At 38.8% G+C, this 17,459-nt stretch overlaps 2 protein-coding genes across 4 annotated transcripts in view; one reads left to right on the forward strand and one right to left on the reverse strand.

The window, feature by feature from the left end:
• CACNA2D3 (calcium voltage-gated channel auxiliary subunit alpha2delta 3) overlaps window positions 1–17,459 on the reverse strand; it is a 1,440,485-nt gene that overhangs the window by 256,257 nt on the left and 1,166,769 nt on the right. The gene's annotated exons all lie outside the window — the stretch shown is intronic.
• LRTM1 (leucine rich repeat transmembrane protein 1) overlaps window positions 822–17,459 on the forward strand; it is a 48,941-nt gene continuing 32,303 nt past the window's right edge. The window contains exon 1 of one of the 2 annotated variants that reach the window (XM_077452054.1): window positions 822–1,359. In XM_077452054.1, the coding sequence (XP_077308180.1) occupies window positions 1,353–1,359 (7 nt within the window). In that variant the 5' untranslated portion in view covers window positions 822–1,352. Of the gene's footprint in view, window positions 1,360–12,855; window positions 12,877–17,459 lie in introns of those variants that run through there. The other variant, XM_077452055.1, reaches the window with a different exon arrangement.

Genomic DNA, 17,459 nt, shown 5'->3' on the forward strand with positions numbered 1-17,459 from the left:
CCCCCCACTAAAGTGGAGTTACCCTTTAACTACTTAAGGACCGGAAAGGATTTCCCCCTTAGTGACCAGACCATTTTTTGTGATACAGCACCGCGTCGCTTTAACTGACAATTGCACGGTTGTGCGACGTTGTAACGGAACAAAATTGAAGTCCTTTTTTTCCCACAAATAGAGCTTTCTTTTGGTGGTATTTGATCACCTCTTTTTTTTTGCGCCATAAACAAAAATAGAGCGACAATTTTGAAAAAATAAATATTTTTTACTTTTTGCTATAATAAATATCCCCCCAAAAAAGTAAAAAAAAAAAAACAAATTTCTTCATCAGTTTAGGCCAATATATATTTTACATATTTTTGGTATTTTTTTTTTCCCATAAGCGTATATAGATTGGGAATGGAAAAGAGGGGTATAGAGATTGTCACATGATTTACAGAGCAATATGAACACTTGTTTGGAAAACCAGTCTGCCTTTCATTTAAAAAAGGAATCCAGATCCCCAATTGAAAATCTGATTTTTTACAGGCAAGATCTATCAGTAATTAAAATAAAAAAGTCAAATGTAATGAAATCAAGCAGTAAAGAATGTATTGCAAATATCACGGAATGCTTACGCAAAGGCTGTGTTACACTTTAAGAGAATTTTTTTTTATTATTCTATCTACATAAAAAAAAAAATTATGTCAGATCAGCAATTATAATCCCCTGGAGATGTCACAAGGCTTGATCCCTTGCTTAATGTAAACAAGTTGAACTGTCATAACCTGTTACCAGCATTCAAATCAATGTCTTGTGAGAGATGTACACATACAAGCGTACACAGTACCGTCTTCAATCACAAGCTTCAATGACCAGAATGCACATCTGCTGTCACCTGATCTGCTCAGGACTGGCAGGAGTAATAATTCAGAAGAATTCAGAAACGACACGGGATTAAAAGGCAGCTTAATTGTGTGACCTCGATTTCAGGCAGATTAAGTAATAGAAAGGGGCTAGGACTGAAGATGAGCTTTGCCCATTACAGCTGTCCACCGTGGCATGACAGTCAGTCACTCCGCGGCCTGTTGAGTGAGTAGAGGACACAACATCTCTTTGATGATGCCTGGGCAAAAAAAAAATATATATATACATATTGCAAAGGTCTTTGAGATGCAAAAATAGCCAGTTGTGCTTGTGATGGGCAACATGCAAAGCACAAGCGTGTGCAGGCGATGAGAAGGAACGTGTCCCACTCAAAGAAAGGCCATTAATGAAGATGGATTAATAGCCAGACAAGTCTGAACTTTTTCAATGTTTTTCTTTCTGTTGTGCAAGTTTGAAAAAACCTGCTAACAAGGCCGACAGAGCAGCCAGCAATGAAAGGTGAGAGAAAAAAAAAAAAGGAAAAAAAAAAAAACAAGCGCTAACATTTCTCAACCCTACAGCAATTTCCTAAAACTTTTCCTGAGATTTAGAAGATAAGTCTCCCCAGAGCCCCTGGCTAGAGCTTCTCATAAAATATGTATAGGGTTCCTTGCAAGGAAAAAAAAAAGGTCTCATATGATTCCTAGGTACAGACATTTGTACAGTGTAAGTAAAAAAGTGCATGTGTTTTTAAGTATATATAATATATATATATATATAATGTACTGACTGCGTAAATTCTAATTAATTTTATATATTAATGGAGGCATGACTTTTTGCAGTTTGTGTGGGCAGATGTAAGAAAAAATATATTTTAATACATATTATAGGTTGAAGAAAACTTCTAAAACTTTCAGAAATTGAAAAATAGGACATTCATGGGCTTTATATTTTTGTTTTTTAATTACTGTATTTTTGCTTTATTTTTACCGGTAATTAAATACTTGACATTATGATATAAGGCAAACACTTGACTAAGGTAACGTTTATCAAAGACCACAAACTAATTTTGCATTGAATACATGTTCCCTAAGAGCGTAAAGTAATTGTTTAACATGTTAGAGGGATAATAAAGTTGGGTAAAGACACTTATATTAAAGGATCTATACAATGTAAAATATCCAATACTCTAAACATACATTGTTATAATTAACAGATATTTAAAACTTAGTTAACAGGAAGAAAAATATGTTTGTCATTGTAGTAACATTATATACAGTTTATTACTTTGTGATTTGAACCATTAAAGCATATCGAAGAATTACTTGAGAGTTTCATTGGACGCAAAGTCTATTTTCATACGTAGAGTGATATTTTTGGTTTATTAGCCCTTTTAATATATTCTAGGTATGTCCTTTACACCCTCTGTCTTTTTACTAGCAAGAATTCTGTCAACGCTAAAATGTTACTGAGGCATTGACTTTGTATATTTAAAGCTGTGAAAACATGCAAGGTGATACAGTAATTGCTGAGCATTATATGAAAGATGAAAAAGACAGCTGCAATACAGTAATGATCTAAATTGCTTATGTACTTTAAAACATACAGCAACTATATTGTATGGTTCAACAATTCAGTGTCATAGAGAGGAAAGTTTAGTGCAGTAACTCACACCAACCAATGAAAAATCACCTTTATGCTGCTGATTGCTGAAAATTCTATTTTTCAAATGTTTTTGCAATCTCTTAAAATCTTAAAGAAAATTTAGATTAAACATTTGCAAGTCAGTAAAAGAACTGTTATTGTATTACACAAGTCTAAAACACTGCTGTATCTCTACACCAGGGGTCTCAAACTGGTGGACCTCTAGCTGTTGAAAAACTACAAGTCCCATCATGCCTCTGCCTGTGGGAGTCATACTTGTAACTGTCAGCCTTGTCAGCCTTGCAATGCCTCATGGGACTTGTAGTTTAGCAACAGCTGGAGGGCCATCAGTTTGTGACCCTTGCACTAGACAGTCAAAGAGCAAGGGTGAGCAGTAATACCCAGCAATAAGATTTTAGCTTCCAACAGCCAAATAGGCAATAAGGGTTATTTACGAAAGGCAAATCCAGTTTGCACTACAAGTGCAAACTACAAGTGCAAAGTGCACGTGAAATTGCACTGAAAGTGCACTTGGAAGTGCAGTCACTGTAATTCTGAGGGGTAGATCTGAAATGAGGGGAAGCTCTGCTGATTTTATCATCCAATCATGTGCGAGCTAAAATGCTGCTTTTTATTTTCCTTGCATGTCTCCCTTGGATTTACAGTGACTGCATTTCCAAGTGCACTTTCAGTGCAATTTTAAGTGCACTTTGTAGTGCAAAGTAGATTTGTCTTTCATAAATAACCCTCAATGTCCATCTCCAATTCCATAGATTACTACAAATCCCCACACTTTGCTGTATGCAATTAATATAAGCCACCAATAAAATATACAGGACCATCGATTGTGTCCCCAGAATATTATTAATGTTAACATGAGACGTGTATGTGCGTAAAATATAATATTAGTCCAGTGTTTTGTTGGCCATATAAAAAGATATTGGGATTCATCTACTAAAACTAGAGAGTGCGAAATTTGCTTCAATCAACTTCTAATTTCAGCTTATTCAAATAAGCTTTGACAAAAAAACATGAAAGCTGATTGGTTTCTATGTAGAGCTGCACCAGATTTTGCACTCTCCAGTTTTAGTAAATCAATCCATTGTCCTTCCAACCCTGGCTGGGAAGCACCTCCGAAAATCCCCTTTTTTTGCCCCATTGCTTCTAAATCCTTCTAGTCCTCTATTTTTTGTTATATGCACTGTATGCTTTGGATTTGGTGCTATGACTAACATAGAACATTTAGAAATTCCCAACATTCGTAGTTACCGGTTCTATAAGCAATCACTCACTATCCAGTGCTGCGGGTTATCAGAAATACTTATAAAATACACCGTCGAATATTGTAATAAACATATAATAGCTCATTATACTGCAAACTGATTGTTCTGAATCAGGCAAACAAAAAAGGCGCACAAGGATGGTAAACCATATAAATGACAAGGACTTCTCATTAAAAGCTGCTAACCTATTTACGTATAAATAATATATTGTGCATAGTTTGTCAATTGGAGTGTTGTTTTTATTAGTTCCACATTATATTTGGCCATACGCAGCTTGAATTCCAGCACATTCCAAAATTTGAGTTCTGGGTGTCCCTTTCCACACCACAAAAGTTGATTTAAAAAAAATAACGGAGCCAAGTAGAAAATTATCCACTAAACAGTGACTGCATTGGTATTCAGACAACCACAGATGCTGCAGCTGTCTGAATACTATAGCCAGCCAGAGAGATTCCTCCATCCTTGCTGTATAGTGTGGATGGGAAAATCTACATGAGTATGCCTAGCTTAAGGCATCATGTGGAAGCATTTACAAACAATAAGGGAATGTTTGCTGTAATAAATATGCTTTTATTATCTAAAACAAAATACTGCACACCAGGGGGTACTTGGCAGATATTTGCTATTTTAAAGGCTACACAGTTCACATTTAATACAACAAAATGTACTAACAAGTTTGTAATAGATGTTCCTGTTATAAACATTCCATTTGGCAACATCCAATAAATTGGACTTTGCATGACATGAGTTTAGGCAAAACCAGCTAAATTGACCCGTCAAAATACCCTTGTGGATAGCCAAATCCAAGTGAGCCTATGAAGTCTAAAAACTGACCGCTTATCCCTAAAGTGTATGTGTATGTATAGACAAACGTTCTTGCTTTAGTGGTAGTAGGGAAGGATTATCACCCAGTTGTAAAAGGTCATTGCTTTCTGGGTCACTTTTAGGTAGATTCACCCTCTCTGTCTGTCTAGGTGACCAATGTCACTGAATCAGATAGGAAATCTGAAGTTTACAATTGTCACGAGAAGAAGCTGGAGGGGAAATCTTCCAATGGGGACATCTGTTCCAATGACAATTGTCTAGGAGGGGGACATAATTACTCCACAAATTTTTTTCTGTCCACTTTGGGAACACTGATCCCAGGCACTAATTTTACTGATGCCTTGACTTCTTTTTGACATAGAGCTCTGCCAGGCTCTCTGTTTTTATAGAATACAATATCAGCAGAGCTGCAGGTCACTGAAGTGCTTATACTGCCCTCACATTTAAAATGGTACACATATAAAGTGGTTGTAAACCCATTACAACCACTTTAACCTACAGGTAAACCTAGATTAAGGCTTAGCTGTAGGTGTAAGAAATATCTCCCAAAACTAAAAGGTTTAGGAGATATTTGCAGGAATGGCAGCACTGATGTCTCGGGCGCAGGCACACTGAGCGTGCCGTTTCTAACGGAAATCATGCCGTTAGTGGCAGCACCAGCGCGCCAATGCACAGGAGTGACGTCATCACGGATCCGGCCAGTCACAGTGCCAGAGCCGCGATACCTGGAAGTCACTCTGAGATAGATGGCAGCGTCGGAGGAGGTGAACGAGGGCTGATGCCGGGGCTTCGATCTCAGGTAAGTACTTCATAATGAGCTAGTATGCTATGCATATGCCTTTGCCTTGCAGGTGTATTTTTTTTTTAAGAGGCTTTACTTCCTCTTTAATGCACCCTAATTTACAGCAATGGAGGCTCCCTTCATAATGTGAAGGAGGTCAATGGTATACTAATTCTCAAAAAGTGTAGATCTGCTTTGCTATAAGAAACATCCACCAATTTACTGTATATACTTGAGTATAAAAGTGGTCAGCCTTCGCGCCGCTAAGTGGTAATAAGTGACTAAAGTGGAACAAAATCCAAAATCAGATATAATGAAACACAGATGCTGTGAAAAAGAGCCTGAGTGATATAAAGTGCAAATGCTAACTAAAAAATGCAGCAGGACAAAATAGTGAGCACAAACTATCAAATAATGAATATAAAGGGGTGGGTCCTGCGCAAATCGTGCCACTCAAATAAAATACACAAATTCAAAATAATATAAATATGTGCATACATACAATGCCGTGAAAAAAAATATAGTCCAAAAAACAGCACGCATAAAAATATATAAAAAATATATAAAAAAATGGAAAAAAGGTTTAATGATAGAACAATAATAAAATGTCCGCTACTCAAGGCTCCCAGAACTCTCACCTTTAAACGAAGTGAATAAGCAAATCAAACAAACTCCAGGATTCTCTTATTTCATTCATAAATAATAAATAATAGCCATCAGGAAATCCAAAGGAGGGATGCAATGATACAATTCCGCCACTAGAGGGCCAGTCCCAGCTTCCAGAACAGGTGAAATGGATCTTCACTTCTATTTCACAGTGTATGGCTCAAAATAAGAGAGAGGAGGGGGAGAGAGAGAAACAGGAGACTTCCATAGTGTAGTAGTTTAAAAAACGGCAGGTAGATTTATTAAAAAGCAGTAAAGACTCTCACATTTTAATTGGATCCCCATGAAGAAGTCACATGACGTAACGCGTAGGGATTGGCCAGAGGACGAACCAGAAGTAGAGTAAGGCGGGAGGAAGTTGTCATTATACCCTCTTCCTGATTGTGCTTGTTTTTGCAATTAAAATGTGAGAGTCTTTACTGCTTTTTAATAAATCTACCTTTGTTTGATTTGCTTATTCACTTCGTTTAAAGGTGAGAGTTCTGGGAGCCTTGAGTAGCGGACATTTTATTATTGTTCTATCATTAAACCTTTTTTCCATTTTTTTATATATTTTTTATATATTTTTATGCGTGCTGTTTTTTGGACTATATTTTTTTTCACGGCATTGTATGTATGCACATATTTATATTATTTTGAATTTGTGTATTTTATTTGAGTGGCACGATTTGCGCAGGACCCTCCCCTTTATATTCATACTTGAGTATAAGCCGAGTTTTTTAGCCCCTTTTTTAGGCTGAAAACCTCCCCTCTGCTTATACTCAAGTGAGCCGTACAACAGCCGTACCTTTGATTACTAAAGCATCAGGTGTCTCCCGCTGTGTTATGCAGTCTGTTCGGCTGTCCATTGTAAAAAAGCCCCGCCTCTCCTCGTCTGTGATAGAGGAACACAGATACAATGCTAGTAAACTATCAGTGTTCTGTCTATCATGGACGAGGAGGAGGCGGGGCTTTGTTACAATGGACAGCCGAACAGACTGCATAACACAGCAGGAGACAACCGCTGTTTTAGTAATCAAAGGTAGAGCAGCAGATGGGCACAGTGAGGCTGCAAATGGGCACAATGAGGCTGCAAATGGGCACAGTGAGGCTGCAAATGGGCACAGTGAGGCTGCAAATTGGCACAGTGAGGCTGCAGATAAGCACTGTTTAACCAGTAGCTGCTGCATTTTCCCACCCTAGGCTTATACTCGAGTCAATCCATTTTCCTAGTTTTTTTGTAGTAAAATTAGGTGCCTTGGCTTATATTCGGGCCAACCTATACTCGAGTATATACGCTAATTTTGCCTAAGCATTACCCTGAAAAATGTACCTTTGTTTTGAATTCATCCTGGAAAATAGAAGTTCAGTTCCTGATGCATAAGTGTGCCTAGACACCGTAGGGGAGATTTGCTAATACTGGTGCACACAGAATCTGGTACAGCTGTGCACAGTAGCCAATTATATTCTAACTTCAGCTTTTTCAATTAAGCTTTGACAATAAAATCTGGAAGCTGATTGGTTTCTCTGCAGAGCTGCATCAGATTTTGCACTCTCCAGTTTTAGTAAATAACCCCCTGTGTGTCTGCAGCCTCATCGTTGTATATCTGCAGTGTAATAGCTAAGGCACTGCAGCTTCTAGCTGCATATCTCAGCAGATTTAGTGTTACATTTCGGGATGTCGCTGCTGTGGTACTTACTGCTGAAGGCCCTAACATTATGAAGCAAAGCTTTGCCTCTAACAAGATAGTGGGGGGGGGGGGGGGTGCCTTGGGTGCTTAAGACTGGCTTTGTGCAGTGCCAGCTTCCTGGGTGATAGCTCCTGTGGGCTCAAACTAGGAGCCAAATATGCCTGAGTTCAGACCTGAACATCAGAAAAATTGAGAGGAAGTCATCAATGATCAGCTGCAAGGAAACCACAGGCAAAACTTGGGATTAGTCCTTTGCCCTCTCCTTTCCTCTTTTTGGTAACAACTTCCACAGTCCAGTTGCTCTTTAACCACTTCAGCCCCGGAAGGTTTTACCCCCTTCCTGACCAGAGCACTTTTTGCGATTCGGTACTACAGCGCTTTAACTGACAATTGCGCGGACGTGTGACATTGCACCCAAACAAAATGTATGTTTTTTTTTCTACACAAATAGAGCTTTCTTTTGGTGGTATTTGATCACCTCTGTGGTTTTTATTTTTTGCGCTATAAACAAAAAAAGAGCAACAATTTTGAAAAAAAAAACCACATTATTTTTTACTTTTTGCTATAATAATTATCCCCCAAAAATATATATAAAAAAAAGTTTTTTCCTCAGTTTAGGCCGATATGTATTCTTCTACATATTTTTGGTAAAAAAACCTGCAATAAGCGTATATTGATTGATTTGCGCAAAAGTTATAGCATCTACAAAATAGGGGGTAGTTGTATGCCATTTTTAATATTATTTTTTTTTTTTATTAGTAATGGTAGTGATCTGCGAATTTTATCGGGACTGCGACATTATGGTGGACACATCGGACATTTTTTACACTATTTTGGGACTATTGTCCTTAATGCAGTGATCAGTGTTATAAAAATGCATTGATTGCTGTGTAAATGACACTGGCAATGAAGGGGTTAACCACTAGGGGGCGATGGGGGGGTTAAGTGTGTCATAGGGAGTGTGGGGGTGAATAGGTTTTCGAGTCACATGACAGCGATCACTGCTCTCGATGACAGAGAGCAGTGATCTCTGTCATGTCACAAGCCAGAACGGGGGAAATGCATTGTTTACATTGGCACCTCCCATTTCTGAGGCTCTGTGACACAATCGCCGGGAGACCGGTCCCGCGGGCACGGTAGTGCTGTACGTGGCGCACGTGCGCTTGCTATCCCTGGCTCTTAAAGGGGATGTACAGGTACGCCCATTTGCCCACCGTTGCCATTGTGCCAACGTACATCGGCGTGCGGCGGTCACCAACTGGTTAAAAAATAAATAAATATCAGTTCATGTGCCCTGTACCTTTGCTGCTGTTGTTATGCTGATTAAATATATCCAGCAGATCCAGGTCCTTCTCTTGCAACGTTCTCCTGTGGAGAGTACAAAATCTGGTGCAGCTGTGTATGGTAGCCAATCGGCTTCTAACTTCAGCTTGTTCAATTAAGCTTTGACAAAACAAAATATCTGGAAGCGGATTGGTTTGCATGCACAGCTGCACCAGATTTTGCATGCTGCGGTTTTAGTAAACCAACCCCTGAAGGTCCTGTCCCATGCTGCCATATTCCTCTCTGACATCATCTGGGAGCCGGCTGTGTCTTCTGCACTCCTGCAGCCAGCCCCCTGATGACGTGACGCTTGACGTATCTTTCTGCCTCTGTGTGGGACCCGGCAGCATCCTGGGATATGTGATGGAGATATTCCAGGAGGTGAGTTGGGATGATGGAATGGGACTTCTTTGAGTGAAGGTCCTCTTTAAGATTGAGAATCACAAGCACAGCACGGGCACATATTTAAACTATGCAATGTTTTCAATACAAATCCACAGATATCTCCATCGCAGCGATGGACCTTGGGTGTGGGTCAAAACTATAGGTATTCGATTTCAAGTGGTGATCTTGTGACCTCATTTATCATTTTAACAATTTGGCTTGACAAATGTTTTAACAGTAGGCGAAAGACAAGTTCAAGTACTGAGAAAGAAAAGTTGGCTTGGAGATAAAGAGGTAGGGCTGTCATAGATCATGAATGAACGCTTGAAGATTCTCTTTCAGTTATATACCCTGAGGTGTTACTGTGAGTGACAGTCCTCTGAAAATACCATAGCCAGCTGCAGAATCATTTTCTCACTGCAAACATTGTGTTTTGTAATGATTATTGTTAGAAATATTATAAATGTAGGTTATGTATGCTAAATAACATATTTTTGTTTTGTTTTTTAAATATTTAAAACCCAACTAAAACCTGATAATGTTTGCTTGCAGTAGGGCTTCTCCTACACTGCAAGGGATAACTGTTTGTTTAGTCTACAGGAGACTGAAAGTACTTTTACTTACCTGATCCTCTGCTGCACCGGCAAACGGAGCTCCCCCATGCCCCGGCAGTGGACTGTCCCTTGGCGTCCCAGGGCTATTGACCTTGCATCAATCTTGATGACATCAGGAGGACCCCAGACCACTGTAGCATGGGGAAAAAGGCTGTAGGGACTGGTCTAACAGCACACAGGAGGACTGGAGGCTCGGGTCAGTAGATCCACTTTTCCATGTCCCCTTCATTTAAAGATGAAGTAAACTTCCATTTTTTGCTTTTACCTATAGGTAAGTCTATAAGAAAGCTTACCTATAGCTAGTGTAAATATCTCCTAAACGTGCACCGTTTAGGAGATATTTACTGTACATGCAGCCAGGGACATTATTATTATACAGGATTTATAAAAGGGAGTCAATACAGTTATAATGCAAAACAAAATTCAAGAGGATTAAGAGGGCCCTGCTCAGAAGAGCTTACAATCTAATAGGGACCTCACTGGCGCATGCATTCTGAAGGAACCGCCACCCGTGGCGCTCTTTCAGAGCCCTGTGGAGGCACAGCTCCACTGCAAGGGAGCACTTTCAAGTATCCTGGCGTTCAGCTTTAAAGCATAACTCTAGGCTAGGGGTCTCAAACTGGTGGCCCTCCAGCTGTTGCAAAACTACAAGTCCCATGAGGCATTGCAAGGCTGACAGTTACAAGCATGGCTCCCACAGCCAGAGGCATGATGGGACTTGTAGTTTCGCAACAGCTGGAGGGCCGCCAGTTTGAGAACCCTGCTCTAGGCAGATATATAATGTATTTTAAATGCAAACAGTGCAAGTACCTGAATTTGACTTGGTATCAGTCTCTTGCAATTCCCATATAGCAGGCATATGCAATTAGGGGACCTCCAGCTGTTGCAAAACTACAAGTCCCATCATGCCTCTGCCTTTGTGTGTCATGCTTGTGGCTGTCAGAGTCTTGCTATGCCTCATGGAACTTGTAGTTCTACAACAGCTGGAGGTCCGCTAATTGTATATCCCTGCCATATAGCATAGTTTAGACTAGGAGAAGAAGAAGCAGTACAATCAATTCATATGCTGAGAAAGAGCACGTTGATAGGAGGATAAAGCAGACAGAGAGATGGGTCCATCATTGTGCTGCTTCTCCTTCATTGTCCAATCACAAGCTGGGGTGATCTATGACAGCCCAGCCTCAGAGGAAGTGGGTTGAATGTTACTAGTCGTCATTTAATCTTAAGCACCAAGAAGATCTAATAGTGGAAAAGAAGTACCGTGCATGTCAGCTCGAGATTAGAAAAGAGTATTGCAGAAAAAAAATGCTTTTTATTACATCTTTTATTCAGGTATATATATATATATATATATATATATATATATATATATATATATATATATATATATATATATATATATATATATATATATATATATATATATATATATATATATGTAATAATTTATTTGTCACTAGGGTTCCGCTTTAAAATGTCTTCAAATAAATATGTACTGTTTTGAAATGGTTACCAAAGGTAGAAACAGATAATAATAAAGGGAAATAAAGGGAAATATATTTTGTTGAATCCACTGCAGGAATATTTTCTGAATCTGAAAAATAATCCTCTCTATCTCAGTGAATGTTTTTTTGCATCTTTTGCAGTGAACTTAAACCTTAAAAGTGAACAGCTTTGCAGCATTTATTTTGTGGCCCACTGCCTGCATTTTATATATATATATATATATATATATATATATATATATATATATATATATATATATATATATATATATATATATATATATATATATATATATATTTTTTTTTTTTTTTTAATTTATACAGCATATAAAGCTAAAAAAAAAGTAATATACATATATAGGAAATTTTACTCTTGGCATAATGGTAATATTTGAATTTTTCCTGGTCTAGCGTATATTATGCTGGTGCAGATAAACTTTTTTATTTTAAATAAAAATAAGTGCGAATGTGAATGTATAAAGACCTGGCCTAAATAAACAGAAGACCGATTAATAATGATGCCTATAATATGCAGGTGATCAAACAGAGCTATTAAATGTTAGATGACTTCATTGTTTAACATTGTTTAGATGTCACAATAGTGTGTAGAGTGGACCATTCAGTTCCTTGCTGACACCCTGTCAGTTTGGAGTATCTGGTCTCCTTCTGTCTGCCAGCTAAAGCAAGCCACTTTACTAGAGTATTAAATAGTATATCCTGTACTACATACTCTACCCCTGCTGAGAATACCAGAGGTCCTTAACCACGTCACGACTAGCAGCTGTTTTTACCAACTAACAACAACATAGAAAAATGCCTGTCATCCTTCTCTTCTTTTTTTTTTTTTCATTCTTTTCATGCACTTTGACACTTTCTATTTATTTAATATACATTTATACATACATGTTATTTTGTATATTTTTTTTTCTTGAAAATAGACTAAACAACAGATACAATATTGTTAGTACATACCAAAAATTAGCCCCAACGTGCAATATTATAATACATTTTTATATGCCTTATTGCCTGGTTCCTCGTCAATTATTATTTAGGTGCATTTATATATATATATATATATATATTTTTTCTTTTTAGCCAGCAAAAATGATACAAATTAAATGTATTTACTTATTAGATTATTAGCCGATCAATATGTCCAGATCTGCAACCATTGTAATATACAGTACCTTTTTAATCAGGCAATTTCACCTTTATTCTACGCTCATTACAAATACAATTACTTGTTTTATGTGTATTTTTCTCATTAAAGCTTTGATACTCCTTCCTGATGAAGTGACCAATTAAAAATGCGTTGATGGTGTAAAGATAATTTTAATTACGGTATGTTCTTGTTCAGTTAATAAAAGCTGACTTCTACCCTTTTTAGTTATGAAACTCTTTTAATTGGGAAGAAAGAAACATGTCTTTTTAGGCACCCTCGGCTTACCATTATCAGGGGATTTTACCCTTACTGTCTGTCTAGCTGGGTACCTTATATGCACAAGAGCAATTCTACTATAGACTATAGACTTACTGATTTTACATTAACTTTGTCATTGTCTATAAAAATTAACATTATATATATATATATATATAAAATAGTAAATAGTAAAATAAAAAGAAGACAAAACTTTCAATAGACGATTTTGCTTATCATCAAGAAAAACAATATATATATATATATATAGATATATATATATATATATATATCTATATCTATATCTATATACGGTATATATATATATATATAGATAGATAGATAGATATAGATGGATATATATATCTATATAAATATATCTATAGATATCTCTCTCTCTCTCTCTCTCTCTCTCTCTCTCTCTCTATATATATATATATATATATATATATATATATATATATATATTTCTATTGCCATCAGGTATACAAAGAACAATTTATTTTATTCTGCTACTTGTCCCCTTTATTAACTAAAATTATGTTTCCTGGTACAACATACAGGAAAGTTATTTACAGGTGAATTCATGTATTTTTTACACAACAATAAAAACAAAGAAATGCAAAAAAAAGAAAAAAAGAAAGTAAAATGAAAAACAAAAATAAAATAAAATTTAGTATAAGAATTAGCTAAAGACTTTAACGGTCCTTGTCCCTCACTGGTGCCAGCATCTTCTGCTGGGTGCTGGTCATCAGCGATCTTCATTGGTTGGAGTGGGATGATGTCACTTATGCGCATGCACAGGAGTCAGTCACCCTGGCACACAGGGACTGTGCCAGGGATGTAAGCTGCACATGCAAGCAAGCAGGCAGGTAAGTGTATTTTATTACAAAAGAGACATTGCTTCCTCTTCTGCAATAAAGAGCCTGCCAGTTTTTGACAGCGGGACTTTAGTTCTTCTTTAACCCACAAAAATTAAATAAAAGAATAAAAAACTAAAGCATTCACCACATCTAAGGGACTGGTAAGCTAAAATATGTTCAGTTTTTGTTCCTGGGCTTAGATATACTTTAAAGTGTAGCCATTATAGTGATTTTCTACCTTCTACAGGTATGCAATGAGTGTGAGAGAAGGGAACGCTCACTTGGCTGATTTTAGGTAATTTCAATCATTCGCTTATGCGCAATCAATAATGATATTATTGTATTTCTCTTGCGTATGATTGAGTAGCTTTATCATATTCAACAATCTATTTCTTTAGTACGGTATCCCCATAAATATCAAGACTGGAATTGAATTACGCACCTCTTACCTCAATTTTATTGTATCATTCCCTACCAACAAAGATTCTTGAGTCAGCACTTTTGTAAATGCTGATTGGGCAGATGCTCCATACCGCCATACACTAAATGTGCATTAACATGCTATCTGTCCCAGCATTGTCATGTTTCCCAGCCGCAGCCTACAAAGCCTAATATGCATACTTTTTTTTTTACTTATATACATATATATATATATATATATATATACATACAGTATATATGTTTTTATGTGGCAATAATTTACTGTTTCTGGTCGGAATTAATGATGTCATTACCGTCATTGGGGGGGGGGGGGGACCTTCTATTCTCTGATTTTTCTTTGAATAAAACCGTTTGGACGAAATTGATGATCCTTGGTGTGCTGGCGAATATATCTATATATCACACTTCTGTAAATACCTCATATTAACCACTTGCGGACCAGCCGCCGTCATTATACTGCGGCAGGTCAGTACATTCCCACAAGCTGTCGTAGCTGTACGTTGGCTCCTTTAAGCGGGATAGCAGGCGCGTGCGCACCACCAGAGACATGTGCACACACCCGCTGCACTGCGGGGGTGCTGATGCTCATGGCCAAAGGTCATGATGACCACCGGCCACGAGCGATCACAGGCATGAGAGGCAGAACAGGGATGTGTGTGTGTATAAACACACACATATCCCTGTTCTGTTCTATGAGGAGAGACAGATCATGAGTTCCTAATAGCTAGGAACCACGATCTGCCATTTCCTCTAGTCAGTCCCCTCCCCCTACAGTTAGAAAACACAGTCAGGGGACATAGTTAACCCCTGATCGACCCCTAGTGTTAACCACTTCCCTGCCAGTGACATTTATACAGTAATCAGTGCATTTTTATAGCACTGATCGCTGTATAATTGTCAATCGTCCCAAAAATGTGTCAAAAGTGTCTGATGTGTCCGCCATATTGTAGCAGTCATTAAAAAATTGCAGATCGCTTCCATTACTAGTAAAAAAAATATATATATAATAATAAAAATGCCATAAATCTATCCCCTATTTTGTAGACGCTATAATTTTTGCACAAACAAATCAATATACACTTATTGTGATTTTTATTACCAAAAATATGTAGAAGAATACATATCGGCCTAAACTGAGGAAACATTTTTTTTTTTTTTTTTTTTTTTAAATGGGGATATTTATTATAGCAAAAAAGTACAAAATATTGTGTTTTTTTTTCAAAATTGTCGCTATTATTTGTTTATTGTTTTATATAAAAAATGCAGAGATGATCAAATACCACAAAAAGAAAGCTCTATTTGTGGGTACAGTGTTGCACAGTGCCATATCGCAAAAAAATTCTCAGGTCATTGAGCAGCCACATCTTCCGGGGCTTAAGTGGTTAACAAATATAAGTGTATTCTACATACAGATGAACAGTTTATCTCCAAATATTTTTCCTCCAAGATTGACAATTGAAAGAAATACATTGAGATCATGTGAAATGGGACACCTCCCACTTCCCAAAATTCTACCTACCTAGGCCCCAGTTATGAAGTCTTCCCACTGCTCTGGGTCTGACCACCATACGACCCATGATTGAACCACATACATCTGCTGTGCTAAACAATAAAAAGTACAGTAGTTGCCTTTTATCTTTGGGAAAGATTACTTGCTGGCAGAAAAATGCTTAAATTCCAACAGTTATCTAGCAATGATTACTATCATGTGTGCTTCAAACCATTATTTGAAATAGGTCAAACCTGAGTAACATCCCATGTGTTATAAGAATGCCCATCTACACATTAAAGTGCATGTCAGGGGAAAATAGATTTTCAGTACATCTCTGCAATATATGTACTTTTCCCATCGTTTTGTCTCTGTAAAAAACTCTCTTTAAAAAAACTGCAAGTACAGAATGCTTATTGATCTGCCAGAAATCCAGTGAGCTCCCACTTTCTTGTTTGGGTTAACAACACCATGCCTCTGCTGCATTGAAATCCAAGTTCTCTTATGCAGGACTACAGAACCCCCATGTTAAAATGGTTGTAAACCCTAATGCCGCGTACACACGATTGGACTATCTGGCGAACTTAGCCCGGCGGACAAGTCGCCGGACTTTGCAGCGGAGGTTCACCGGACTTTCCTGAGTGGACCTGCCCACACACGACTGGACTTTTCCAGCGGACTAGGTCCATCGGCGAGGTCCATCGGTGAGATTGACATCTCGCTAGCCCCGTCACCTGGTATGGATTTAAAGGGGAACCCCTATGCTGAAAAATCAGCGTGGGGGTCCCCCCCAAGTCCATAGCAGATCCTTATACGAGCAGAACAGCCCGGCCAGTCAGGAAAAGGGGTGGGGACGGGCGAGCGCCCTCCCCCTCCTGAACCGTACCAGGCCACGTGCCCTCAACATGGGGGGGTGCTTTGGGGAAGGGGAGCCCTGCGACCCCCCCACCCCAAAACACCTTGTCCCCATGTTTATGAGGACAAGGGCCTCTTCCCGACAACCCTGGCCATTGGTTGTTGGGGTCTGCGGGGGGTTATCAGAATCTGGGAGCCCCCTTTAATAAGGGGGCCCCCAGATTCCACCCCCCACCCTATGTGAATGAGTACATTGTACCCCTACCCATTCACCTGGTGAAAAAAGTGTACAGAAAAAAAACACAACACAGTTTTTTAAAATACTTTATTAGACAGCTCCGGTGGTCTTCTCTTCTTCCGTCTTTGAGGGTCTTCTCGCCCGGCTTTCTCCTTCATCGCCGCCGCCGTCCGGGGGTCCTCTTCCGACTTCGAGGGTCTTGTTCCGCTCTTTGGGGGTCTTGTCCCACTCTTTGGTTCTTGCCGGGCCTCTGCTTTCTTCTTCCAGCTCTTTTACTAGAGTTGGCCCGGTCTTCTGTTGCTGCCGCCACCGCCGCCTTCTGCTTCTTCTTCTTCTCTTCTTCTTCTTCCGGTGTTGCCACAACGTTCTCTCCGTCCGTAATGCTGGGGACGCGTTGTGCGGCGACTTATATAGGGACAAGGGGCGGGGTCACAGTCCCGGAGGATGCTGGGACTGTGACATCATAAGGGGGGGAAAGCACCCCTCCATGTTGAGGACACGCGGCCTGGTACCGTTCAGGAGGGGGGCGCTAGCTCATCTCCACCCATTTTCCTGACCGGCCGGGCTGCATGCTTGGATAAGGGTCTGCTATGGACTTTGGAGGGGACCCCACGCCGTTTT

Source organism: Lithobates pipiens, unplaced genomic scaffold (genome assembly GCF_037356315.1).
Source record: "Lithobates pipiens isolate NorthernLeopardFrog02 unplaced genomic scaffold, aLitPip1_a1.2 Scaffold_23, whole genome shotgun sequence".
Taxonomy (NCBI): domain Eukaryota; kingdom Metazoa; phylum Chordata; class Amphibia; order Anura; family Ranidae; genus Lithobates; species Lithobates pipiens.